Raw genomic sequence first — 27,446 nt, 5'->3', positions numbered from 1 at the left:
TGACAATAATAGATACATTACATTACTAAGCATTTTGTCTTTCAGTATTGGTCAACCCTGCTAATCTCTACTTTGACCAAATTGTCTGTTAAAGGAGATTATTGCCATGTTGTCATATACTCAAAAAACATTCCCGCAGCTGTATTTCCAAGAGTAATGAAAAAAATCTACACATAACCAAATGTGCAAATGTTCATATAAGATGCTGATAACAGTAGCTTGGAAAGAAATCTATAATAAAATTCATTTTAAGCCCTTTTTTTCAAGTTTATTAGACCATTCCACCCAATCTCTGTTTGGAATTCTAATTCAATTACACACTTGAGAGCCCTACTTCCTGCTCACCACAAACACACACCCACACCTCACTGACAAAAAGGGGAAAATCCACGTTTAAAAAAGAAATGTGGAAAATTGCAAGGTCTAGTATTCTTTTGTGTATATGCTCTGCCCAGAAAAAGGCCTCTTTACTGGGGACTCCCAACAAAAGGCCAGTGAAAGCTCCCTCAAACTCACACTGTCCCAACATTTCCTATTCTCCTTTCCAAATGTGCTTTCTGTATCGGTGGAATTAAAAACACATCATTTGTATTATTATTATTTTTGTATTATATAAATTATATTTATTATTTGTATTAATGTTACTATTTTGTCTTATTCCTAAATATTTCATCTAATTTACTTTGCACCTTTCAAATGTATTTTCTTTCAATTTGGTTGTTATTTCTTTGTACAGCCGTCTTGGTTTTTTAATAATTTAAAATGTATAAATGACACATCATAGAACAGAATATGTATTTTAAAATAGTAATGATAAAAATGCCTCTTCTAATTAAAACAGTTGTGTTGTGCTATATCCCAACAAAAAATAAATTACAAAATAAGGCACAAAAGATCTTCTTAATTAAAATATATGACACTGGTTTTGCCATCAGCTGTTAACAAATATAGAAAATGTTAGGGCTATTACAAGTCATTAGCTTTATCCTAATCATCATGTTGTTACAGATGTTGAGGAGGGGTTACTGACCAGGTGTTTCCAGATATATCGCTATTCCCGAAGGCGCTGTAGGAGCCGTCGTCGTGCTTGTAGTTAAGCTCCCTCTGATATCCTGCAACAATCACACACACATTTACGAAAAAGTCAGCTTTGCAGACAGACAAAAACAAAAGAAGAAGAGTGCTGGGGGGCTACACTGGTGAGGCCCAGTTGTTTCACATGCTGGTGAGACGATGATACAATCCCAGCAGGCTGCTTTAAATAATACATCAAGAGTCTGACGGCCTATCAGATGTCAGAACAGCATTTATAATACTTGGAGACGAGATTTAGACTAACTTTTCATTTTTTTCAAGATGAATGAGGTGATATTCATGTAACATAGGGATCTACTGTCTGATGCAACACCTTGTGAACTATTTTCCACTTTCACTGTCTGTCAAAGATGGCACTCACCGCTCTCTAAGAAGCGTGTGGCTTTCTCCTGAATGTCCTTGGTCAGCTGTTCTGTGCTTTTCAGGTAGTTGAGGATGAAGATGTTGGGCGCAAACAGCACCATGTTCTGCTCCCCGCAGCCGTACGGCATGGCCAGGAGCTTGTCCAGGTTCTTCATGGCCCGGCCCATCAGGTCCCCTGCAGGAGCAACAGGACAAATATAACACCCGCACAACATTTCATTCTTCGCAGGTTGGAGGGTGAAACAACGTAAACACCATAATTAATCTGAAAACCTTAACGCGTTTAAAAAACCAAGTTTGACCCAAACTTCCTCCTGTATTTTCAGCACAGATGTTTACCATGAATCTGGACAAGCTACATATAAAGTACAGACAGGAGAGCTCTCCATGACAAGGTCAGTAATTCAGAAATCTTGTTAAAGTTACAAAATCTGATTTCTTTCACCAGTTTGTCATGCCACCACATCTCTATTTGTTTTATCTCCCGCCAAAATACAAGTAGAAACTATTATTTTAAACTTTTAAGATTATTATTGTGATAAACATGATACAATGTTGTTATTGATTGACAGCACTATTAAAAATACAGGAGAAATGTGCTGGTAAATCGCAAGTATTGATAACTAGAGTTAAAAAAAGACAAGAGAGACTGTGTGACTGACCCAGTACAGAGACAGAGGCCCTGGCGGATCCAGCCACAAACATCTCGGGCAACAGAAGGGAAATGGTCTTCTCCACAGGGCCCTCTGGAAACAAAGAACAGAACAAAAGAAAAAAAAGGTTAAAAAAACAACTTTCCCAGCTTGAAAAAAAATGCCTGTATAGAGGCGTGTGGCGCAGTGGTTAGAGCCTTGGTGTTGGGATAAGGGGAGCACAGGTTCAAACAGGTTCAAACCCCACTGCAGTCAGCATGTCGTTGTGTCCCTGGGCAAGACACTTCACCCCAAATTGCTCCTGTGGGGATTGTCCACACTCCACAGTATTGAGTATGTAAGTCGCTTTGGATAAAAGCGTCTAACAAGTAACATGTAATGTAATGTAATGCAACTTAAAGCAGCAGCTAATTAGCTTAGCATTTAACCGCACATAAAGCAATAGCTTGGCATTCTTTTTGAATGGATTAACAACGAAAAAAAGATTAAAAACAACATGTAAAATGTTCATTAGTGAGTTTTAGAGAGTCTCTACGCAAAGCTAATAGTCTCATGGTTTCTTAGTGATGAATGTTTTTAACACTAACAACGTAGGGTTGTATTGATTCTGTGTATTTAGTTTAGCAACCGTATACAGCTGTTATTCTTTTGTTCTAACATGGTCAACTATTTCACACATACTCATCTGCGATCCGACAAATACAAAAGGCTTCTGAACAATGAATGAGGTGCAGATAACATTTTATCATCCCTCACACTCAACTCCTGACCCTGACTCTGGTCTCCATGACAGAATGAGAGATAATCAAGATGGCCGTTAACCCAGAGGCTTCACATTACAGATGCTGATACACAGGTTGTGTGTGTGCTCACCTGCAGGACAGAGGAGAGCGTTATGACTGACCATCTGTGGTGTTCCTTCAGCCTGGTGGAGACAGAGACAAAGAGAATGAGATTGGGTTGAAGATATACCACAGGAAAACTGGAAAGCATTGTAACAAGTGCAATCTGTGTGTGTATCCAGCTTCTAATACAAGTTATTCCTCGGGGTGCAAAAACTATTACAATTAATCAATTTGAAATAAATGCCTTGGGCACCATGTTCCTTCATCAACACAAACAGTTAATTTGGACTAATTCCCAAAACTAAATAACATTCATCGTCCAGCTGACCCAAACTAGTAAACCAAACGTGGATAATCCGCGTTGGAAATAGTCCCAACATTATTGACCATGACTTTCTGTCTGAGTTATGTTAAACTACAGCAACAAGCTGATTTGGAAAGAGTCTTTTTGCTGGTTTCAGACAGAGGGTGAAAAAGGGTGCAGTATGAGAAAGATATATACCTTTTTGAACATTAAACACAGTGTAGAGGCACAACATACAAATATTTAAATGAGCATAATAGGGACCCTTTAAATAAAGTACATTTATGATTTTCGTCTTCAGTAGAAAGAAATGGCCAACGTGCCATAAACAGGGAAAATAAAAAACTGCCAGTATCATTCATCAAAAAGACTGGACACAACAAAGCCAAATAACAAATATAACAGGGTAATACATTTGTGTTGACTAATGATAAAACAAATTATATTATTAAGTATTTTAAGTATATATAAATTCCTCTTTAGAGAAGGCTCTTCAGATGCAACCACACTACCAAACATGGTCTGCAGCTTCAGATGGTTCATTCTTCTCAAATCCCTAAAATAGGTAATTTCCCCAAATATTAATGAAAATATTGTCCATATCAGTAGTCAAACTCTTCTGCTCATGCCACCTTGTTTCTCCGGTGTGTTGTGTTTGACAGAGACTCACCTCCACCAGCAGAGTGCGGACCACCGTGTCGATGTTGCCCATGTCGGGGACAGTTACCACCTCGTTGCCACACCGTATGTTAGTCTTCATGGCTTCAGCGCTGACCTTCAAATTCACCTGACCTGTGGGTACACATACAGTCGTATTGATTAGCGCTTCCTGTCACCCTGTCACTTTGTGTGTACGGAGGCAGAAACAGTTTCCTGTCTGCTTTTCAACCCAACTCATTATCCTCCACACCTCCTGTCCGGTTTCCTTCCTCCCACTGTTTCCCCGTGTTATTCACCCTCATTAATCCCCATTTGCTGCCTTATTATTGCGCTCCATCTGAATAAATAAATTCAATAAAATGAATAATATCTCAAACAGTCAGACATTTTTTTATTGAAGCTGAAAGCTGATATCTTGCACAGATATTAAATTCAAATCCAGAACGTAATGGTGCCAAGGTGCCCCAAAAAAGAGCATTGAAGCTTACACATTAGGACCATATTAGTGTTTTAGTGTTCTAGACATCACTACTTCAAGCCACAACAAAGTGTTTCATGATTATCATTATTATACTATCTCCAATATGGATGTTGTTTTTGTAGTTTTGAAACAATTTCCCCAAAAATATTTAGAAACCTTATAATTTATATTTTTTCAATCAGAATTTGAATCTTAATTAACACCCTATGTATGACAAATTACAAAATAATTATGGATATTTCAGATGAGAGATTTTTGGGTGTATTTCTTTCTGTGATTTTTCTCACTCGTTGAAAAGGGAAAAGCTCACAAATGTGATGTCACATGTTTTTCAACTATCAGGAGTTTAATTAAAAAGGTGGATTAATAGGTGGATTCAAAATCAATAAGGATGTTTTTACAGCATATATTCACTTTTAGTGCTCTTTTTAGTCATACAAATCTAATGTTACTAAGCAATACTTCTAATCATGGTTTTTCAGGAGCTTTAAATGGTCAAAAAGGCCAAACTGTCGTTTTAATGTCCTGTAAAAAGAATTAAGCTCTTTCCACCGACCACCAAAGAATATATGGAAACTACGTGAAAAAAAACCCTGACTGCCTCATACTGTATAATTTGCAATAGCATGTTCATGTTTCTAAACGGAATGCGCCAGCCATCAGTACCTAGGGTGGTTGGAGTTACAATCCACGAGAAAGTCCTGCTCTCCTCCCCACACAAACACACACTGTACTGGCAGCCGTCGCAGTTTATGGAGGTATACTGGTCGGAATCAGCCAGAGTGGTTTTAACCTGCAGACACAATCAAAGACAAACATAATCAGAAATAAAAATATATAAAATACATATCCATTATCATCTGGCCGGGGACAACAGCTGGAAATTAGCAATGTTGGATAAAGCTGCCACATTTACTGTTTTTTGTGACAGTTGATTAATGGGGACTTTTCACGACACAATAAACAAATAAACTAAACTAAACATGTAAAAACAACGTTTTAAAAAAGACAATTTGACTACCCTATCCACAGTCCTATGTGTATCCATTCAAATCAATTACATCTGCAACAGCTAGAATATTTACCATAATGCACTTGGAGAGATAGTTGAAGACTGTTGCTTTAAGTGTAAACACCTCCCCTCGGATGACCGAGTAGGGCAGGGTGAGACTGACAAAGAACGGCTGGAAGGCGACAAGCGCCACGTTGGGCGCCACGCCGAAGCCCACAGATGAGACGCAGAACGCTCCAGCTGCCCACTTAGTGATGGTGTCAGGGACCGTCTTCTCCACGTTCATTGAGCCACTGTCTCTGTTCAAACAAACAAACAAGCAAGAGTCAAATCAAAAAGTAGCACGAAAAAATACATAGGCCTATGCTTAGCAAATTCCATGCATTGCTACTGCACATGAGATATTTAAGTGCTCAGTACATTTCAGTGTAAATATTCTTTAGTACAGCTGAAATGATCAATAAATAGTGCATTTGGTTGAAATGGAACTTCATTCCTGCCCAAGAAAACAACTTCTAACAAAACAAAAGGTCTACAGCTATGCTAGCAGCTCTGTGAAGTGCTTTGAGTTAATGCTAACATCAGCATGCTAACACTGTCAATGCTAAATTGCTAATATCAAACAGGTATAATGTTAACCACGTTCATTATTAGCATGTATCATTTGTTAAAGTTGTTTAGTAAATACAAAACATCCTGATAAAACATACAGTAGTTGCTAAGATATTAAGTCAAAAACGACTAATGTTAGCTTCTGTCTGAAGTTAAACACAAAGTTGGAATATCAGGCTTTGTCTGGGCACAACTTTCTCAACAAAATTAGCTAATAAGCAATAACACAAGTGAAAAGTACTTCTGGGGCTTAGATTTTTAGGTATTCATAAACAAAAGTATTGGATACATATGAATTTTTACTCCATGGTGGTGCAAGGTAAAAAGTAATTAAGTTATATCCACTGGGCACCATAAATGTATGTACCAAATTTGTGTCATAGGTTTATTTCACTGGGCACCATGAATGTCAGTAAGAAAATAAAGAAAGACAAATCACCAACGTTATGGTGGCCTCTGGGAATCATGAATGTCTGCTCCCTACTGAATTATTTCCACAACTATTGGATGGATTAACATGAACATTTATGAAATGATTGACCTACAGACAACGTCATCCCTAATCTTAACCTTATGTGACAAAAGTCATTAGGATGCATCCTCTGAGTAGCATGACTACCTGCTCCTGACCCGAATATCTCGACAACTTTTGTGGATAACTATTAACTGTACGATGTGCTGAACAGACCAAAATAGCCTTTGTGAGAGCCACACTGCTGTCACAACCAACACAAATACAAATACATTATTTAAACAATAGTTACATTTATAAAAAATAAAAAAAGGCCCCGGAATCATGTATTTCTGTTTGTATCCCTCCAAAAGGTCAGTATTGTATCAAACTTCATTATTGCAAGCACTATTGAAAAGTACTGCGGTGTGAACGTGCCTTGACAAAGGCAGCTCACACAAGATACATTTTTCCTGTTCTTACCTTTCACAATAAAATACCTAGATATATATGCAAAACATTTAAACTAGGGGAACTCAAATTCAGGGCATTTTGTTTAAAAAGGAACTAAAAAAGAAAATAGAGGATGATGTTGTACCATATTTTTTTCATATAAATTAGGTGACACTTATATTCCAACTTTCCATTGAACCAATTTTGCAACTGTTGCAAATGTGTAACATTGCCAGTATGGACAGTTTTGAAGCATTTTCAAATTGTACAACTTTGTCCATTCTTTATTAATTGAATGGAAACATACTTGGGATTTATAACCAGGTGTAATATTAATTATTGGCAGATTCTAAAGTATAACGATTTGCCGTTTGTTTACAGTTCAACATCATTTTTTATTTAATATATGGGGGTCATGGATTGTTTTTTTTCATTATTTAGACAGAAAATGTGATGGTTAATCATGAACATTGATTTCCTTTCAACATAAATAAACAAATTAATCGTTCTAACTGAAAAATAACTTGTTAATGATATAATGCCTATATTGTTAAACGTAATGTGTTTGCTCACACGCACGTTTGAAAGTCACAAATGTCTTGTTTTTTCTTCCTATTCATATATGTTGTTATTATTACCCCACAGAAACTAGGTCCCAGATCCAGGTTTCAGGGAAGAATGTCCTGAGAGTCTCTTTCTTCTGCTCCACTTCACCACCTGGACTTGCCATGGCCGTGATTGGAGAGTTTAGCCCTGGGAACACACAAATAAAAAAACAACAATCGAATTAAGCACCACCTAGTGTCAGCAGAAGGTAATGCAAATAATAATTCAAAAAATATGCAAAAACAATATAAAAATATATTTTAAGATCATGTTTAGTCATCTGATTCGTCTCTACATTGCTGTTTTAGTCTGCTTTCCAGAGTTCCCGCTAGCCTGTAATTACCGGACTATGACCGGTAAAATATGCTGAAGACCGGCAAATCTAAATCTCTCCGGTCAAAGTGTCTGGTCAAAATAATGTCCCTTTAGCGCAATACCGCATCAGTTGCGCCACTTATGTGACAGACAAGAATAGTATGTGACAGACAAAAGAGTATGTGACAGACAAGAATAGTCCATTCTAATGTCTAACACGTAATGTGGAGAAAGAGATGTCCTGCTGTATGGGTTGATTGTGCGTTGATCTGTTGGTAATGCCTCGGGGTTCCGGTGGGCATGTAAACGAATACATAGCGCCTTTGCGGTCTCACCCGGTTGCATAGCGACCATGGGCGGCGCTAGGATTTGTTAGCTGCAGTAGCTTAGTAGTTGCTATATGACAGCACGGCGTTGCTAGTTAATTTTCAAAATAAATAAACAAACAATACCAGTGGGCCAAGCACGAGCCTGTTCATATTGTAGCGTTCGTTCACCGCTATTCAAGATCACAGATCACGAGCCTTCAATGTCGAAAACGTTCTCTTTATTTTCTAGTATTGACGGCCACAGCCACGCCTTACAGAACCACACTCGACCACAACTCCTACCGTCTCGTACTCCCTCCACACTCACACCGAAAACGCACACACCTGGAAGGGGCGGTCTCTACTCCCACCAACAACATTGCCTAAATAACTTTACAAATGTACACGTTTTTAGTCCCAGTGCGCCACTGAACGTAGCTATTATGTAAGGTGCTGGTATATATATACTAACTGTGCTTTCCCCCCAAAAAAGTTGTAAATCAAACAAGTGAAGTACATGTTATGTTATGTTATAAAGCCGTTAAGGGCGGTAGTTTATAAACCAAATAGTAACCGCCCTTACGGGACGCTCTAATAATTAAAGCGAACGCACCCGCAAGGACACCTGGCTTCCTATTGGTTGAGGGATTTTGACAGGGTTGTTGCACAAAAGATCCGAGCGCGCACAGAAGAAATCTGAGAGCAGACATTTCACCAGCGCACAGAAACAGCCTGAATGCGAGGAGAAGGCTTTAAACTGGAACACAGGAAATCTGTAAGCAGCAATATATCTGAGTGCAAAACAATGGGGTTGCTAAGCCGTTGCTAGGCCAATTGTTGGAGTTGCTACAGCAACTCCAAGATACCCCCTGGCGCCGCCCCTGATAGCGACGCTTATTGTTTAGGTGTCTTTTAATAAGCAGGTAGTCATATCATTAGCTAGAACTAGCTAGATCTGATCGATATGGACATAAACGCGAGTAAAGTCTAATCTGAAGGGAGAGAGAGATCAGCTGCTGCTGACGAGTCGACACGCAGCTCTGCATGAACACATGCAGCGGTGAGCGGACAAAACACACACTTCAGGTTAGAATATCACACGTAGCTATTTTAATTTAATTAATTAATTAATTCTATTTTAATATTTTAATTTTAATTACCTCTCAAACTACCTAAACTAGTTATAGATATGTTTATTTTTACTGTCGGGTCACTTATTACTGATCCGCGAGCTGCATGATACTGACGGGCTGTCAGGAGAGGGAGAGAGCGCTCTGTTTATTATTCCCGTGTTATTGTAAATTACTGTACACTTTTGAATAGTTAATCTACTATTATTAGTTTGTTTAATATCGAATCATATCAATTTGTTTTAAAGCTCAATAAATAACAAAGAAGACCTTTGACCATCACTTTTCAAATTTTGTCCGCAAGAAAGAAAGAAAAAATAAAGAAAAAGAAGAAAAAAGATTCTAACGGGAACTCTGCTGCGTTCTTCCAATTAGTGTCCACAGTGTGCCTATTGAGCCGTGTTGAGCGATGTGGGACAAGCCCCGATCTAGCCCCTCTCTCTGCTGTCAAAATGAATGGGTGCTGTAAAAACTACACTGCGCATGCTCAGAGTATTTTTCTATTCAATGTGTGCGGCAACAAAATAATCACCAAGGGGCAGTGTGCTGACATACCTACCAAACGTCATCTCATAATTCAGAGAGCTGATTGGCTGTAAGTACGGGTGCCGCGAAAATAGTAGTTGTGAAGAGGAGACGAGAGAGAGCAGAGTATAGCGATTAAAATCAGTAAAACGGAAAGAAAATGAATGAAGTTGACCATCTACTTCAGCTTTGGTAAGTTATTTTATGTCATATCTTTTGTTGACCTTCTGTGTTTTGCCTATGATAGACGCCATCTTGTGCACAGAGCCTATTGCTCTGCTGGATCGATTGATATTGTGACCTCGGTTATGAGTGTCTGTGTGTCCCCCCCCCCCCCTCTCTATCGGAACCATGGATAGCCTACAGCAATTTCTTTACGTGTTTAAAAAAGCACCAGAAGTTTATATCTAAGTGGTTCGTGCCCCATCACTTTTGTACATATAAAAAAACGCCACTGCTGGCACATCCCCTTCCACTTCTGCGTCTGCTGTGGCGCAAAACACCTCTGATTGAGATAAGGTACACAACAGTTTCTGTTTCATTGGAATTTTTTATCAGATTGCTAGACTCTGTACCCAAAAACACATGCGTGACATGTCGTCATCAAAACGTAGCTCCATGTCAGCCAAGAACAAGTGTTTATTAATGCTATAAATGCATAAATATAAATATGAAATGAAAGTAATAGTTAAATCACATTTGACACTTCATAAAAAGTCAATGTGAATTTGTGTTTTTATAATATTTTTAATTAATAATTCTAATAGCAAGTGTTCATCAGAATCAGTAATTTGTCAAGACCGTCAGAAGAAGGTTTTTGTAATTTTGTTAAATAACTGCTACTCTTTGTTAAATGTGTTTATATATAATAACCTCAGCCAAATGTCATACAATTATATTTTTTGCCTTAGATTATGGATTATATAAACACCATAATCAGATATTTAAGAACTCTTGTTGAATTCATTTAATACAAATGGCATGTCAGGTGTATCTGACGGAGTTGACAAAATCAAGTTAGGAAATGAATTTAAAAAATCAATTGTACTAAAAAGTGTTTTTATCAAAAAAGGTGTTCCCTTACCTGATTAATTGGCTCATTCCTTTGTCTAATAAATATACCACATTCAAATAAGGGTTGTATTTAAAACTTGTTTTGCAACTTACCTCAAGAATCAGTGCTGTAATAGTGTACAGTATATTATATTTCTTGCCCTACTGTCAATAAGAATGGACAATATCAGTAGCAAACTATAAAACATACTCTCGAAATAGGGCCTTGGATAGCAGTCAATAGGTTTTCTAATATCGGAGTTGGTCACAATTTTGATCCCGATTCCCTAGAAGGGGAAAGAGAGAGATTATTAGTTAACATGCAAAATATGAAGTAATATTTTGTATATGATTGGTCACACATTTATAACGCAGCCACACCGTTTTAAATGACCCTGACAGAAATTACAAAAGGATACATTTTCTCCTTCAAAATTAATGTTATATCTATCAATCTCAATATCTACAGCCCATTATTTAAAACCAATAAAAAAATGACATGTTTCACTTTAAAAATGTTGTAGACGTCATTCTTCTGATCGTTCACTGGAAAGTAGTATGGGGGACTATCAAAGGGCCTGATTCCAGGCCTTGGTACTGGATGAAACTCGCAGGGATTGAACTCATCGTCTGCAAGCTCATAGCTGTATCCTGAGAGCTTTTGCACAGGCAACCGGCTGTACACCTGCATAAAAACACACATGAGTCAGGGTAAGTCATCAGTTTACACAGAAGGTAAAGATCAGTCCAAGTTGAGGTCAACATCATCATCATGTTCCTAATACAACATATTTTTTCCTTTTAAATCATCTTAAAAAAAAGTAAAGGTCCTTAGGGAGGGGAGGGCAGGAGCTCCAACAAGCCGTTTAGGACAGAGAGTGAATACACACAATACTATACAGAGATGCTGTATGAGAAACCAATGTGAGTTTGGAACATTGAACAATGTCAATCTATTCTAGTATACCTCAACAATGGAATTATGATCAGTAGAAATGTCCATGTCATGGGACCTTTAAGTTCAAATAAAAAAAGACCTGCAGTGTGGATCTGGCAGCTGACAGTGGAAAAAAGGTATTTGTAATGCCTTTATCTGGAGATCACAACTTGATTTTTTTGTTTCTATAACTGGTCAATTTATGTTAGTTTGCGGGAAAACAAAAGACTGATTTCTCAAGATAAGTAGTGTGAATAGTCAGTAGCTACACAGCTCCACAGGTCAGCTCTGCTGAATCTTTCTGTGAAAACTGTAGGCTATAAAAAGTGTCAAAAATGTAAGCTCTATGTTAAAAAACTGTTAACTTATAAATGAAAAGAACTGATCTGAATGTTATCTTTAGCAGAAAGTCATTGCATTTACCGATTCTGTAGAGTGTATTAGAATGATTTACAGTCAGATCAAGGACAATCATTACTGATCAATTCAAAAGATATTTCAGGGGCTATACTGTAGTATCATCCAATATCATACTATCATCCAATATCATGCTATTGCACTTGACTCCAGTATTAAGAGGAAGCAAAATAAATGTTAACTAGGTCGATTTGTAACGTTTTCTTTCTCTCTGTTCCATCGGGTTTCCATGTCTAGCATAATGGACTAGGCTACAACGACATTTGGTTGTGCAACCGTATGTTGCGTAATGAGAATCCTTGTTTTCTATCTATACTATTTTAACTTCTAGCTCCTTTTAAATCCATGCCTTGTTTTAAGCATTAAAAACATCATGCTCAGGTGTGCGTAAAGATATGATATGGTTTCATACCGAGTCAACAGTGAGTTCCTGCTCTTTCTGTAGCAGCAGGACGCTCTGGTCGATGGCTCTGACGGAGCACATGGAGCCTGGGTGAGCCTGCAGGGTGAGCGTGGTCTTCTCTGCTGGAAGCTCCTGGAGAGAGGAGAACCTCAGAGACACCTGCAGAGAAGACACCGAGGTGGGGAAGCATTAGTTTGACAGCCCAAAAGAAGTGAAGAAGTAAAGACCTACTGTATGGTAAAGACTTTAAACCATGAAGTTGAATACCTTGTTATTGAGGCAGAGACTGATTGGGAAGTCCATGCTATCGGCCACAAGCTCCCCTTTGGGCATCACAGTATAAACGACCACCTGGGCAAAAGGTGCCAGGTTTGTAACCTGACGCAGTGGCACAGACAACTCTCCTTTGTTGACTGAAGCATGACACACAGAGAGAAAAATAAATTACATATGAAATCATCACAATAAGCAAACACAAATAATGTACTCTTCTCATTCAACTAACATAATATAATAACCTGCGGAAGTAGCCTGATGCTAATGAAGGTACCAATAGGCACATACATATTTCTTCTTTTTAAATGCCCACCAGGTGGAGACTCCACTGGTTGCAAAAACTCTGAATGCATAGAAGTCTATGAAAAAAAAGTCCCTGATATAATAATTTGGTAAATATATTCTTTATGAGTTTATGGTTTAATTGAGTAGTTTTAATTATCTTTAATACATCATGATGTTAATTGTGTACATTATGATCCCATTTAGAGTCAAATAGACAATGAAGTAGGTTGTGCATTTGGGCGTGGCTACCTTGTGATTGGCATCTGCTGACAATAATATAAATACAATCATGACCAGACTAATCCATTTTGATGCCCATCTTAGTTTAAGTAGCAGTTGTTATTACCAATTTCCGGTTGAACAGCAACTGGGAGACTGCCATGCTGAACAATTCCACCCCTGGACATCACCTACGAAGAAACATGACGCAGGCAGATCAATTCAATAATTACATTAGATATAGTTTTGCAATGCATCCTACAGTCTTTCAAGTTCAGTCAGATATTCAATTAGAAAAACAAAAGACTGTCCAACTAGACAACAGCGCAAACAAACCCATGACATTTTGCAACTAACTTTCCCAGTCTGTAAGTGTGCTTCAGCTACAAGCAAAAAGCTAGCAACATGTGGATGATCTTTGCAAAACTGGTAATTACAATGAGCTAATACTGACAGTACCTCATAACTTATTACACGAGTCTTACCAGGTAAAAGATTTGGAGGATCTCCTGGTCGTCCTTCAACTCCATCCCATCGATGATGTACTGAGCACGCACCGTTGCGTCTTTGTCACAAGCCAGCTTCCCGTTCACCTGCATGAGTTTCAGGAAACTACTGCTCTTGGAATAAAATGGTATGACGTCGTGGTATGCAGTCCTGTACTCTGGTTTGCGCACGCCTGGCACATACGGCTCATTCACTTCCGTGTCTCTGGATCGAGCCTGTAGACCAAACAATCACATCTCAGGTTTTAAAACAACCGCCTTCACTTATAGAAAGGTGCAGTATTGACGTATTTTTGAAGTCTAGCATCTCAAGGGTTCTCTCGTCAAAAAGCAACAGGATTTCCTTATTGAATTTCCGTCTAATGCAGAAAATAAGCATTGTGGCCAACACAAGTTTTTTTACGCAGGATAATCTCCACATATTAACACCACTTTATGATTTTTGAAGAGTAAACAGAATCAGCTGTAAAACAAGTAAAAAGCAATAAACAAAACTACATGATGGAAGCAACCGCCATTTTTCTGACTCACAGAAGCTTTGGACATACGGCAGTGGGGTACTTACTGACATATTTTATATCATAGAACCAAATATGAAAATCTCGTAAACTTGTGTTAGCCACAGACTTTTTTTCAGGCTGCTAACCACAAACACATTGGAAAAAACTTCGAGACAATGTAACCGGAAGGGGTAAATTACCAAGTCTTTTCCAGATTGTAGGCCTTATCCCTGCACTCTATATACCTTTAACTATTACATATGAACCTTAATGATCTCAAAATGGGATTAATTAAATAAAAAATAATCTTGTTCACCTCCAACATGATCAATAGGGTGGAAAGTTTCTTTAACTAGATATGGATTGTATAATTGATCAATAGAGAATTGGTTATAAATAGGAAGCTCTTGAACTGAATTCATTATGCTGCAGTAACCAACCTGTATATTCACATTGCCCTTCCAGAGGGTGGTGTCAAAAGAAAACGAAGCCTTGCCATTCGTGCCTGTAGTCAGCTTGACTGATGGAGAGTTGCCAGCAGACACATACACGGCCTCATTGGTGACAGCTTTGTTGTCTGGACCGATCACTTTGACCTGTAAATAAGTGAGAAAGCAGAAGCTAAAAGATCTTCATCCATTCAACAAAGTGACACTTTCAAGTACTGTAACACTAAAATTGTACACTTTGCGATGCTGGTCATTTAAGGGTTTAAGCCTAAAGGGGTTATTCCCTCTGGTCCTCTGTGTGATAGGAATATTCATGTTCATATGGTAAATATTTATGCAGTATAAGCTAGCCTATGAGCAATGGCGATAATGGCCTACTTTAAATTCAGTAGGTGAACCTATATGTTCATAAAATAGCGTGAGCTAAACTGTATATATAAAACTGAAACAGAGCATTTTCTGTCAGCTCAGAATTCAGACTTTTTTAAACTGCATTACAGTATGTGCTCATGCGTTTCATTGTTGGTGTATAGGCTACTGCCTGAATATGCTTAATGAAAGACACATTTTTAAATATCGTCTTCTCTTTTCTAAGGTTACATTAAAATAAAAAACATCTTATTGATATTTTTTATCTTTTATTTATTTGATATTGAGGTTATACAAAAGTAACAAATCTGGTTACATTTCCTTTATATTTAGATACTCAGATTAGGTTACTAATTACATTTACAGGTCAATGTAACGCAATGCATTTTTTCAAAGATACCCTCCTAACTGTTTGTGGATAATTTCCCAAACTGTGGTATCGCTAACTATCCACCAGTCTAGCATGGATATGAATAAATATGTATCATGTGGTGTGGTGACGGCATCTATATGGTAGCTCCCAGTGGTCTCTCTCGAGACTAAATACCTTTCCCTCGAACAAGATGCCAGGCATGTATGCTTCAGGTACGTCCTCGAAGGTGACAGTTCTGACAATAGCGCTGAAGCTGGTGCGCCCAGTGCCTGTAAGAATGACTCCTAAATGGTAGAAAACATACAGATCACAGCTCATCAGGAAATAATGGTGATTTCTCAATGAACAGTCAATGCTCCTGTGTAAACAGCCAAGCTACCTGTGCCGTACTCCTCCAATTCTGCATTCAACTCAAAGCTGACATAGTTTATGCTCAAGTTGAGTTGAAACACTGCCAAGTTCACAGTTTGTGTAGCACAGCCAGCTTTGTCAGTCTGGAAGATAATAGCACAAGTCAATTTCAAACCAAAACATAGAATTAAAGAGAGAAATAACAGCATGTCTTTTATTAATCTGGGGTACTCACCGTCAGTTCATAAGTTTTGCAGATATCTATGTCCTTCTCCCTTTCAACCCAGAATATTTGGTTAGCAATTTTGCAAAAAACTGCCTTGACTGAACCGACAACTGGTTTCCCATAGGTGTATCTGCAGGAGGGGGCACACAGATTGAGGAATGCTCTTCAGGAATGGATAAATGGACATTTAAAATGTGTATTTATTGCAGTACAATACGTTAATGTTCATTAAGGTCCGAAAGCTCTTATTTATTAAGAATCGCACTTAACAGTACACACAAACTGCTAATTTCTTTACCAAAGAAAAACGACCATTGCTCCAAAAATACGTACACTTTTATTTTCCTTCCATCCATGATTAAGACATGAAAGTCCCTACTCAGCCTCCGATTGACTCACCTTAATATTTTCACCCCAACCGTGATATTTGTACCGACCTATAATAAATCTCAAACGGCATTCCTAATTTTTTGCCAACTCAACAGACAAACTCAACATGTACTAGCCAATCGGAGGCAGTTTGATGCAGGTCATGCCTTTGCTATAGTAGGAAACACTTTGATTGTTAAGACAACATTTAAAATCTAATTAGATTCAGATGGCTGAATTGTTTATGCTCAGTTTGTTTGTATGGCATTCTCTATTATCTAACATGTTACTACATTTGTGTTTTTCTATTGTTTTTAAGGTTTTCTACCTGGACAATTACTATAGATATCTACATAAGTCAACTGTTGAAAGGAGAAATAAATACAAACAAATAGGAAAGATTCGTCTATGCGTCCTCTCTTGCCCTCAAGCCTCTCATATTTGGGCAAACATTGAAAAAAGCCCAAAAATCCCCAAATAACTTAACAATAATTAAGGTTTGTTGCTATGTGGTTGTAATAGCTATACGCTGCTGTTTGTTGGTTAAGAATGTGTATTTGTGAAGCAATGGGCCATAGGACGAATGAGCTTTCGGTCCAGTGGGACATGTTTTGGACTATTGGGGTGTTGGCCTTCAGATACCAGAGAACGGTTTTCTGTGTGAAACGCACACTCAGACACCATTGCCTAAAACAGTTTTATACTCTTGCAAAAAAATGCAGTAGTACCAGTAGAGCTTTCCTTTTCGTTATACCAACATTGAGGAGAATTACATATCTTTTTCATAAAATAGCCACTGTGCTAAACTTCATTGCCATTGCTAACCACTGTCCGGTCCTTGATGTGAGACACTCACTTTCCACAAATCTTTAGCGTTGCCTCCTTGTCCAGGATGGAGATCACATTGGGCAGTTCAACCTTTACCTCATATTTTGGCAAAACTGAAGGAGAGGAAAATGATTTAAAAATCGAACTGCTGAAAAGGAACAAAGATCAAACATATCAATCATTTTGGTAATATTCAGCAAATAACTGCAGCAGACCGTATTCCTTGATGTCGAAGCTGTGGGATATTTGCTCTCCTTGGTCCGTTATGGCAGTGATCAGGTAGCTTCCCTGAACCGCCTCAGGAATCATGGGGTGGGAAATATCAAGGATACCGCTAACAAGGGTCCTATCCAACCACTGAGCAATGCGATTTGAATTGGGATCCTACATGAAGGCAGAGGCACATTTGAGGTTGAGTTTAGAACTGTGAACTGCGGTGTCTCATGGTATCTACAATCTATCTATAATAAGGCAACAAAAACCTTATGGATTTTTTCCTGCAATAGTTACATCTTTTAAAATATTCAGATGGCAGTTTGTATAAAGACATTATAATACTTGTGAAAGTTAGTGTAAGTTCATGTCAATGTTTGTTGATTGGATTGTATGTTTGGCACTACAACTAGGGGTCGCCATGATCAAATGAAAAGCCAGAAACAATGTTTAAATCCTGCCAATAGGGCCTTTAAAATGTTCTCAAAATAAAACACTGCATTTATGTACTCTATTAGTATAGAATTATAGAATTAGCACGCAATGTGTATAAGGGTCTTATACAGCAAGCATTAGAGACAGCTTCTCATACTATAACTTTGTTTCATTCTTACCTGGAGCTCCACCACTTTGTACTGAAAAAGAAAAGAACATTTTCAGTTGCATGTAGAATTTGTACATTATATGCAAGAAGAATACAACTGTAAAGCAAATTCACAGAATATAAATCATTAGCTTTTTCAATAGCAAAAATTAACAATCCACAAACAGGAGGAGTACTGGGTAATTGGCAAGATTTACCTGGTTGAACAGACACCAAAGTGCAAAATACAGAATATCAACATTTAAAAAAAGACACTTTCATTCACTTAAATGAAAACAGTCATAGTTTTGGATGCAGTTTCATAGCATTCAGAGCATTTGAAATGGTTACAATATCACAGCTAAATTAACTACTTTTAGCTTCCTACCCACCTGATACGATACATTTGAATTTATTTCAGATGTTTGGGTCAGATGCAGTGGCCGTTTCTCAATGTCGAGTATACCTGCTGCAGAGCCACTATTTCAAGTGTACTACATCATCAAGTGGCGCCGAATGCAGGGCATTTAACATGCATTTAAACAGTCATTCGGCTCCACTCGATGACGTAGTATACTTGAAATAGTGGCTCTGCAGCAGGTTTACTCGACATTGAGAAACGGCCAGTGTGTGCCAAATGAACTCTGACGGCATATTTATCACACTACTCCACAAGGCGATTCACGCCCACGCTGTCTTCTAAATCAACAAGCAGCTCTCCTTTCACCTCCCACTCTCCTGAACCAAAATAGACCTCGCTCCTCAGATTCACTGACTGCTTGGTAGAAATCGCACCAGATTGCAAAGTTCCCTGGTTGGAATAACTAAATATATCATGCGATATAGAATTATTTTGAAAGGCGATAACAAATAAATATACATACCAGTCGGGCTACAGGAATGAAATTGGAATCCATCGAGACAATTCGGAATTGAACTGTAAATAAAAAGCAGGAAACAAAAAAGAAAATAGCATTAATGTTTTCTCTGAACATAAAACACAAACAGCAATACATAACATCGGTAAGGGAAACAGAGAATCAATTAAATAAGACCCTACAGTACAGCCAGTGGGAGGAGGGACATTGATGGATAACTTGCATGGTACAAAGGCACTATTCTTAAAGGCCTAACTTAGATAACGTTTCTAGTGATAGCGGACTGTGTGAAGCTATTTTAAAAAGCATATTTCTGAAGTTTTCCTATTGCGTTACACTGTAGATGGGGAAGTGCTAGTCAGCCACAGTCTAGGGTTTATGAGAAACAATGTTTAAAAAAGGCACTGCAGCAATTAATATCTGCCTCTTTGTTAAGTTAGGGGAATTATTTAAAAAGAAAACCAGTCAAAATTAGATCAGCAGAATCTCTGAAGTAGTAAGGGACAAAAGGTCCAAAACACTGGATACTGTATATTTTTTAATGCTACTCTGTAGAATTAGTGATTCTTTTCTGGTGCCTGGAAAACCCCTGTATGTAATACTGGCTTTTCATGAAAAATCCCCAAACACAAGACAAAATAATCCTGATGACATCACTGAACTAGTCGTTTTATTGAAGCTCCTCCAGAGCCATGGAGTGGGTAGGGTCTAATCATAGAGGATGTTATGGTAAAGATGACAAAGACCTTCTTTCCCACTGACCTTTCGACACACAACCAATCAGATGAAAGCTGAATGAAGCTAGCAGGGGAGGTCACCATAGAAACGTTTCTTTAGGTTGTTTTATTTTTTTATTTTTTTATTCAACCCGATTGCGTGAAATGCCTTTTACTACCAAAGCACTTTTTGATTACATATGTACGGTACGGTGGCCAGCGCTCTTCAAAACCAGCAAAACACTTTTGCACATTTTCCACTGCAAAAAAATATATAAAAACAAAAATGTGCCCGAAAACATCCAAATGAGGAAACATCTTCACCAACTTCACGATACATGCACATCGTTTCCTGAAGGCGCCGCATAAATGAAACCCTGCAAACACAAAATGCTGCAAAAATAAAACGCTGCAAGTAAAAACGCTTTAAGTTGCTCAGAACACAACAGGGACACTAAAATGAATGCACTCTGGAGGGCATTCGAGAATAATTTAAACAACTGTAACTGTTGCTGGAAACTTTCCTAAAATTCCTATTTATTGGATTATTCCAACAATGTGATCGCACGATTCCTTCCAAATCTGCTGAAAGCTATAGGGAACGTATCCAACCTAGTCATTTCAAATATACTGATGACACTTAATTATGAAACAGACCAATGTCAACAAGCACTCTTCTTCCAGCTGTGCATCCCTTTTTAGTGTCCTCGTTTTCATTTGAGCTTCTTGCAGCGTTTTTGTATTTGCAGCGTTTTCAGTTTGTAGGGTTTTGTTTATGCCGGTACTTTAGTCAGTCATTTGCATCATTTCTTAAAGTGCAGTGTTTTTCTCCTAATTTTAGTGTTTTTGGCTTTTGTAGCAGTAGATAATAGTAGTATCATATTAGGACACCCGTCTCGTCTTTCTATAGCAAATATACCAAGGTAATATTAATTTAGCAATAACGTGGTGATTACAAAAATAACATTACATTAATGCACATTTAAAAGTTAGGTGGGGTTTTACTGCGTTTAATTGGTGATTTTGTTGTGATATTTTTTGCATTAAACCTCCACTAAGAACTCAACCACCATCTTTCTGTGTGCTGAATTTAGTTATAATTCCTAAAGTTGTCAAGTAGTGGCTCAGCATTATGTAGTCCAAAATTGTGCAAGTGCAGCTGAATCGGTGAGCATTGCAGATGGGAGAATGTGGGCTGTATGAACAGTACGACTGCAGCAGAGCAGTCATTTTACCACACAGCAGGAAACCCTAAAACTGAAGTACCACAACATGTGATACTAACCTTTCTGTCCAGGTTTGTAGATGGGTTTATCAGTCTGGATGATGTGGATGAAAGCAGGACGCTCAATCAGGATTTTGGTGTTCTTGCTCATCGAGACACCCTCAGCCGTAATAGTGACAATAATGGATGCCACAGTTCTGTGATGCACTGTGGGGACCTGTAGAAGAAGAAAACATACATCTTTCAGAGAGGGTATGTGACATGGCCCAACCTTTATTTACTTCTGCGACAAAGTGACATCACTTTGTAACACGTGTGCTTCTATTTACTAGCGCTAATCTGTAAGCGGTTGACCTATCACAACGAAGCCAGCCAGTTTACTAATCAGAGCAAACTGAATATGAGCATCATCTGTCCGCTGCTTAGGACATGTTACTTGATTTTCAGGTTCATATTTGTATGTTGTGCCTCTACTGTGACATGTTTACATGCTTTAATGTTAAACAGGGCCTTTATTTTTCCCCATAGTGCCTGTGCTACAGCACCTCTTTTCACCCTCCGTCTGAAACCAGAGCCCAGTCTGCTCTGATTGGTTAGCTGGCCAGCTCTGTTGTGATTGTTCAACCTTTTAGAGATGACGAAAATGTCCCTCCCCTTAGCCTATCATGTACAATGTGTTGTGTTGGAGCGCTGGGTGGGAGAGAAACTCCCTCTGGAGGGAACTTTGTGATTTTACCCTTTGCAGACCATTTACATGCACACAAACCTATATAACACTACAAGAAAGGGAAAACCCCAAAAAGCAAAACAGGGGACCATGTAAGGTAAGAACTGGGGTATTTTCAATGTAGATTGTACCTATAATTGTATACAAGAACTATTTGGAGAAATAAAAGAACAGACATGGTTAATCAGGAAATGTCGTCATGTGTTTTTACTTGCTAATGGAACTGCGATTATATAACAGGGACTACTTCCAAAATGTGGGTGTTGAAAGCCTCAGTCATGGAGCCAGCTGACTGATTAGGGGCGAGAGGAACGTGCCTTGAAAGCTCATGAATGCATCTAACCACTAACAACAACTTCCTGATCTTCCATACTCTACTTTGGCAAATGACTAAGAGCAGTTATACATTTTATTTGTTTTGACTGAAATTTGAGAAGACACTTTGCAAATTGCCAAAATGTGGGTGTACACATGCTGAGTCAGACCTGGAAGTTTAAGCAGCGATAGAAGTTCTTGTCAACAGCCTGCTCGAGTATGGTGGTTTTGCTGGGCCCCATCTCGAGGGTGATGGTCAATTTGACGGGCGTCGTTGGGCCGTCGATGTGAGCACACAGGGTCTCCTGTTGCCCTCCTTTCACCTGGGAGCTCACAGTCACTGCAAAAATACTGCAGCCAGAAAGAAGACATTACATTAGTTTAAAAAAAAGGACATGGTGTGCTTCACATCAGAACAGAAAGCAGGGTTTTTAGTACTCATTCTTATGCGTTTGGTTATTGCAAAAATGCTCCTATATCAACTATTGGAGTCATGGATCTTTTCTAGTACCCATTGAGGCTGAGCAGAAGGAAATAATTAGCCGTTATCACCTGTTACATAAATTAAATGCTGTGTATTAATTGTCGTACATCTGTGATTAAACGTGCCATTTTAGCTGTTTAAGTGCGTTCCCATGCAAAATGATGGTAACAATGCACCACGAGTTCCCGAAAGGTGCACTCATTCCGGTTAAAAAGTTGACTGTGGAACGCTAATCACACTCTACGATCGCCATCTTGGCTACGTAACAGTAGTGGCGCTTCCAGGCCCAATTGCGACAGCTCAAGTCAACACGGCACTATTTCAATTAAAGTTATACATGTGACTGTTTTTCTATATGTTATACACTTTCCACTCTACTGGTGATAAAAGCAGCCACTGTTCATTTTATTGGGTAAATTGAGACGTCTGTAATGATTTGCTACCACGAAAGATGAAGTCGCTAGTTAACTAGCTAGCTGAGGGTCTATCATTACTTCCAGTTAAGGCATAGCAGCCATAAGCGATTCGAGACAACACAACACAGTCCCACACTGTGCAGGTGTTCACCAAACACAACATGAACATGAGACTGAGATAACGTCAGTTTAGGTGAGGTAAAGGACTCGCTGAGCGATTAGATTGTAAACTTTAGTCTAAATTATCTCAGTGGGTCTCAAACGGTTTGGTCATCTATGTAAACAAATATTTCCATCTATTTAATATAGTTGTTCAAAATAAGTTAAATCATTCCAATGCCCAGTAAAAAATAATTCCAATGTCAGTAAAAAGATAAAAAAAACACAATTTAAAAGGGGAGTGATTAGTAAAATATGCATAAATAAAAAGAAAGAATGCAGACTAGGTAAGATAAAGATAGGAGAGAGGAGTATATCAATTATTTGTTATTGGTTGTGAGCATATTCTAATGGTTTGGAGTATCAAATAAAACAGGCTCACATGAATAGGATACTAGATAAGTTTGCGCACTCATTATATACATTACACATTTTTCTTGGATTAGTTAACACCATAGTCATTAATATATTTGTAGAAAGGCAGGGAATGGAATTAAATCGAGAACAATGTTTCATTGCGGAGGACCCCCTGTTTTGTCCCCCCCCCCCCCACTTCTCAAACCAAAGTTACACCCTTGGTTACAAGTAACAGTCCTGCAAACAAAATGTTACTCAAGTAAGAGTATTGGCCTTAAAATATACTTAAAGTATCAAAAGTAGAAGTACTCATTATGCAGATTGGCCCATTTTAGAATAATACAACGTTTTGATGAGTATTGCTGCATTCAAGTGTTATCAAAGCTGGTAAAGGTTGAACAAATTGTAATTACTTTGTACGCTGCAGGGTAGATTGTGAATGTATCATTAATCTAAATATGCAGAGTAACCTAACCTATACATGTAGTGGAGTAGAAATACAGTACACGATTTACTTCTGAATTGTAGCGGAGTAAGTACAAAGTAGCATTAAAGGTGGGGCAGGTAATTTTGGAAAAACCAGCTTGAGTGCACTAGAATTTGAAAATACACAGCCGGAAGAAATCTTCTACTTTCTTACAGAGCCCCTCCTCCAACACACGAACGCCAATGAGGGCACAAGATAAGTTTGTGCACAGATGGAAGGCTGACAGGCAGGTAGGCCATCCAGTTATTTTAGCCAGGCCGGTCGTGCTTTTTACAGTACTACGGCTTCCACTGATGACATTTTTTTATGGATTTGTTGTCAAAGCACTTAAGATATTCATTGCTATCGGGATGTTAAGAGCATTCCATGGAATATAACAAAAATTGTATCTCGAGCCGGTTTCTCAAACGTACCTACCCCACCTTTAAATGAATATGCTCAAGTCAATTACCTCAAAATTGTACTTAGGTACATTACTTAAATTGAGTTACATTACACCTGTTGGCAGCTTAAAATTCAAATGGTGGTTATTGCTAGCAGATGGGGGGGGGTACTCTCTGAGACATACACACACACACAAACACCACTATATATTGCATTACAGTATCCTGAGGCCAACAAGACTTTTTGCCTCTCCAAGACACGATACTGGATTTTAAGTCCTTTAGTGATGCCAAACATTCACCACATTGAATTTAACTTTGAGCCAACTTCATCTCAACCGTCAAACACTGCGTGACGGGACGCACATAGCAAACTTTTGCAAACAATAACACGAGTTGGGACAGTTTTGGGGAAAAAAAACATTGTACTCACATTCCATCGAGGAATGCAGATTGCACGAGCGCTGATGCGATGACGACCGCGAGCATTAGCAGCACAGGTGGCGGTGCCATGTCTGCACACCGGAGACAGAGCTTTGCAGCGGGGTAAGTTGAGCAGAGTGCACCGGAGGAGCCCGAACTTCCAGACCAACTGACTGCAGGCCGTATGCAGAGAGAGCGGACAGTGATGTGCAGGGCAGGTTGCTCAAACGTTGTGGGGATGGAGGCAGTGGTTGGCTTTTTAACTCCAAACCAACGCCACCCCTCCCTCTGGAGTCACTCCCCCACAAATCCGTTGGAGCTCGGCAGCCTCCTCCCTACCCGGCTGAAAAAAACCCAGCTTAGACCAATTTAGCTGGTCAGGCTGGTCAGGCTGGTCAGCACCAGCTAAACCAGCCATCCTGGCCAGCTAAAAAAAACAGCATAGACCAGCATAGTATGCTGGAATGCTGGGCTGGTCACCAGCATCCATCTATCACCAGCTTATGTTTAATAATAGTATTAAATATACCATGCTGGAAGCTTACCAGGATTCCAGGTGACCAGCATTCATTAATAATAATAATGCATACATCCTCCCCGGTGTCTCTAAGATAGCTGAGAAATGGTTGTCAAAACTAATCACCAAACATTTACACAAAGGTTTCGCTTTGACTAATGAGAAGAATTAGAACAAGTCTCCCAGTTCAAGTATCTTGGAGACATATTGGACTCAAACTTAACTTTTAAGAAACACATTAAGAAACTATCAAATACTATTAAATTCAACTTGCAACATGTTAAATAAATTGGACCCTTCTTAACTGTCAATGCTGCAAAGTCATACCTCCACTGTATGATTCTATCCCATATTGAATACTGTCTGACAAACTGGTCGTTTGCTTGTGCCACAAACCTTAAACCAATAGAACAGCTGTACAAGAGAGCTAACAAGGTGTTTGACAGAAAGCCATATTCATACCACCACTGTACCATCCTTGAAAAACACAATTTCTTGAGTTTTGACAATTTTAAGTCTTTTAAAAGTAGGTGCTTTATTTATAAATGTTTACATGGATTGGCCCCCCTCCCTTAGGGGAATTCATCCACAAAAAAGATACTGGACGCTGCACTAGGTCAGAAACCAGAGGAGACTGAAGTCCACCGCAGACGGACCACTTTTGGACAAAATGTCCTTTCCATTAAAGGCAGCTCTTTCTGGAATAGCCTCCCAACTGAGATACGGGATTGTCCCACTCAATAGCTTCAAAGGTCAACTGAAAGAATGGTTGAGAAACAAACATCCGTGCAATCACCGCGAAATGCAATTTAATACAGGGGTATCTTCTCTCACACTTTATGTATCTCTTGTATCTTCTCTTGCCGCTTGTATCACCATGTGATAAATATTTGTTTACTGCTCTTGCTCTTTTTGCATATCATGTATTTGTTTTTGCTATGTTTGTAAAATGAAATGTTCTTAAATGTTTTATGTCAGGGACTGCGGATGGAAATGAGCTCAAAGCTAAATATGGCATATTTACGCTTGACACATTTTATTGTTTTAAGTGTTCATTGATGTGCATTGTCCCTGCTAAATAAACGTTTAAATAAAAAGTATTTCAGTGTGATTTATGGAGATTAATGAAGCATATAAACACCTATTGGTAGTTATTCAGGAAAAAATAATCTTTTAAAACTGACAGTTTGATGACTTCATAATATCAATTTACTGTCAAAGTACATTCAAGCAGGCTGTACTTAACATACTGTACACAGTTGTTAGTGATACTGTGTGTGTAAGTATATTGGCAGCTACTGAACACTGTCATAGTCTATGTGAACCTAAACATACATTTACCATGGCACCCTGCTGAAAAAAACAGCTTAGACCAGCTAAATGGACCAGCCAGTAGATATTAGGCTGGAATGGTTGGCTGGTTTATAGGGGTTTTGTCAGGGCCGGCCCTTGGCATAGGCAGTATAGGTGAATGCTAAGGGCGCATCAACCCATCGGGGGGCGCCGAAAATTGGGAAGAAAACAAAAGGAATTTTTTTTTGAAATTATATTTTTTTATTTTTTTTATTTCATAAACACAATTTCCCGATTTTGGATCAACAAAGTACATCTTATTGTCTTGTACTAACAGAACTACGCCTATATTGCGTACACCGCCCATAAACTATGGCACCCCCCCCCACCCAAAAATCAAGTTGAACTGCCCCAGCCCCAGTAAAAAACAGGTTTATGTGAAATAGTTCTTTTTTTGAAATAATGGTTTTAGTGTGCAATTATAGGTTTTAATTTTGTATTTGTGTTCATTTAAAATAAATCGAACTCCCAAAAAACGTATACAGCTTCTGTATGCTTTTATGAACATTGGAATTTACTGTGTAAGCGGCCGCGGGGGGAGAGCTTTAGAGAGCTCTCTCCTGAAAGACTGAGAGGCTCTGATAACCTCAGTTCAGTGAGGTAAAGGCACGCCTTTATTATGATCATTATAGTTATAAAAATAAATAAGAAAACAGATGAAAAACAGGTATAAAATACCATATGACAGTACAAAAAAGTTGTTATTAATAAACAAGGATACAGTTTAAAAGGGGAGTGATTTGTAAAATATCCATAAAGAAAAATAAAATCTGCTTACAGTTCCGTTTTATATGGGAGAGATGTATCCATAGATCTCTTAATTTTGCTCTCAAAGT

At 38.5% G+C, this 27,446-nt stretch overlaps 1 protein-coding gene across 1 annotated transcript in view; it reads right to left on the bottom strand.

The window, feature by feature from the left end:
- The window catches only part of LOC117538960 (alpha-2-macroglobulin-like protein 1), a 34,399-nt gene extending 9,344 nt beyond the window's left edge, over window positions 1-25,055 (bottom strand). Inside the window, exons 1-25 of the mRNA XM_034204971.1 lie at window positions 24,751-25,055; window positions 22,202-22,382; window positions 21,050-21,206; window positions 19,055-19,107; window positions 18,202-18,222; window positions 17,590-17,758; window positions 17,403-17,487; window positions 16,187-16,307; window positions 15,980-16,094; window positions 15,775-15,884; window positions 14,850-15,005; window positions 13,889-14,125; window positions 13,531-13,594; window positions 12,891-13,036; window positions 12,633-12,782; window positions 11,375-11,551; window positions 11,078-11,153; window positions 7,568-7,682; window positions 5,487-5,712; window positions 5,068-5,194; window positions 3,931-4,052; window positions 2,985-3,036; window positions 2,121-2,204; window positions 1,457-1,633; window positions 1,031-1,112 (exon numbers count right to left, since the gene is read on the bottom strand). Coding sequence (XP_034060862.1) covers window positions 1,031-1,112; window positions 1,457-1,633; window positions 2,121-2,204; window positions 2,985-3,036; window positions 3,931-4,052; window positions 5,068-5,194; window positions 5,487-5,712; window positions 7,568-7,682; window positions 11,078-11,153; window positions 11,375-11,551; window positions 12,633-12,782; window positions 12,891-13,036; window positions 13,531-13,594; window positions 13,889-14,125; window positions 14,850-15,005; window positions 15,775-15,884; window positions 15,980-16,094; window positions 16,187-16,307; window positions 17,403-17,487; window positions 17,590-17,758; window positions 18,202-18,222; window positions 19,055-19,107; window positions 21,050-21,206; window positions 22,202-22,382; window positions 24,751-24,830 — 3,083 coding nt within the window. The 5' untranslated portion in view covers window positions 24,831-25,055. The remainder of the gene's footprint in view (window positions 1-1,030; window positions 1,113-1,456; window positions 1,634-2,120; window positions 2,205-2,984; window positions 3,037-3,930; window positions 4,053-5,067; window positions 5,195-5,486; window positions 5,713-7,567; window positions 7,683-11,077; window positions 11,154-11,374; window positions 11,552-12,632; window positions 12,783-12,890; window positions 13,037-13,530; window positions 13,595-13,888; window positions 14,126-14,849; window positions 15,006-15,774; window positions 15,885-15,979; window positions 16,095-16,186; window positions 16,308-17,402; window positions 17,488-17,589; window positions 17,759-18,201; window positions 18,223-19,054; window positions 19,108-21,049; window positions 21,207-22,201; window positions 22,383-24,750) is intronic.
- Between the last annotated feature and the right edge of the window lie 2,391 nt (window positions 25,056-27,446).

This window comes from Gymnodraco acuticeps, unplaced genomic scaffold (genome assembly GCF_902827175.1).
Source record: "Gymnodraco acuticeps unplaced genomic scaffold, fGymAcu1.1, whole genome shotgun sequence".
Lineage (NCBI taxonomy): Eukaryota > Metazoa > Chordata > Actinopteri > Perciformes > Bathydraconidae > Gymnodraco > Gymnodraco acuticeps.
This window is presented reverse-complemented; position numbering and strand designations above follow the sequence as displayed.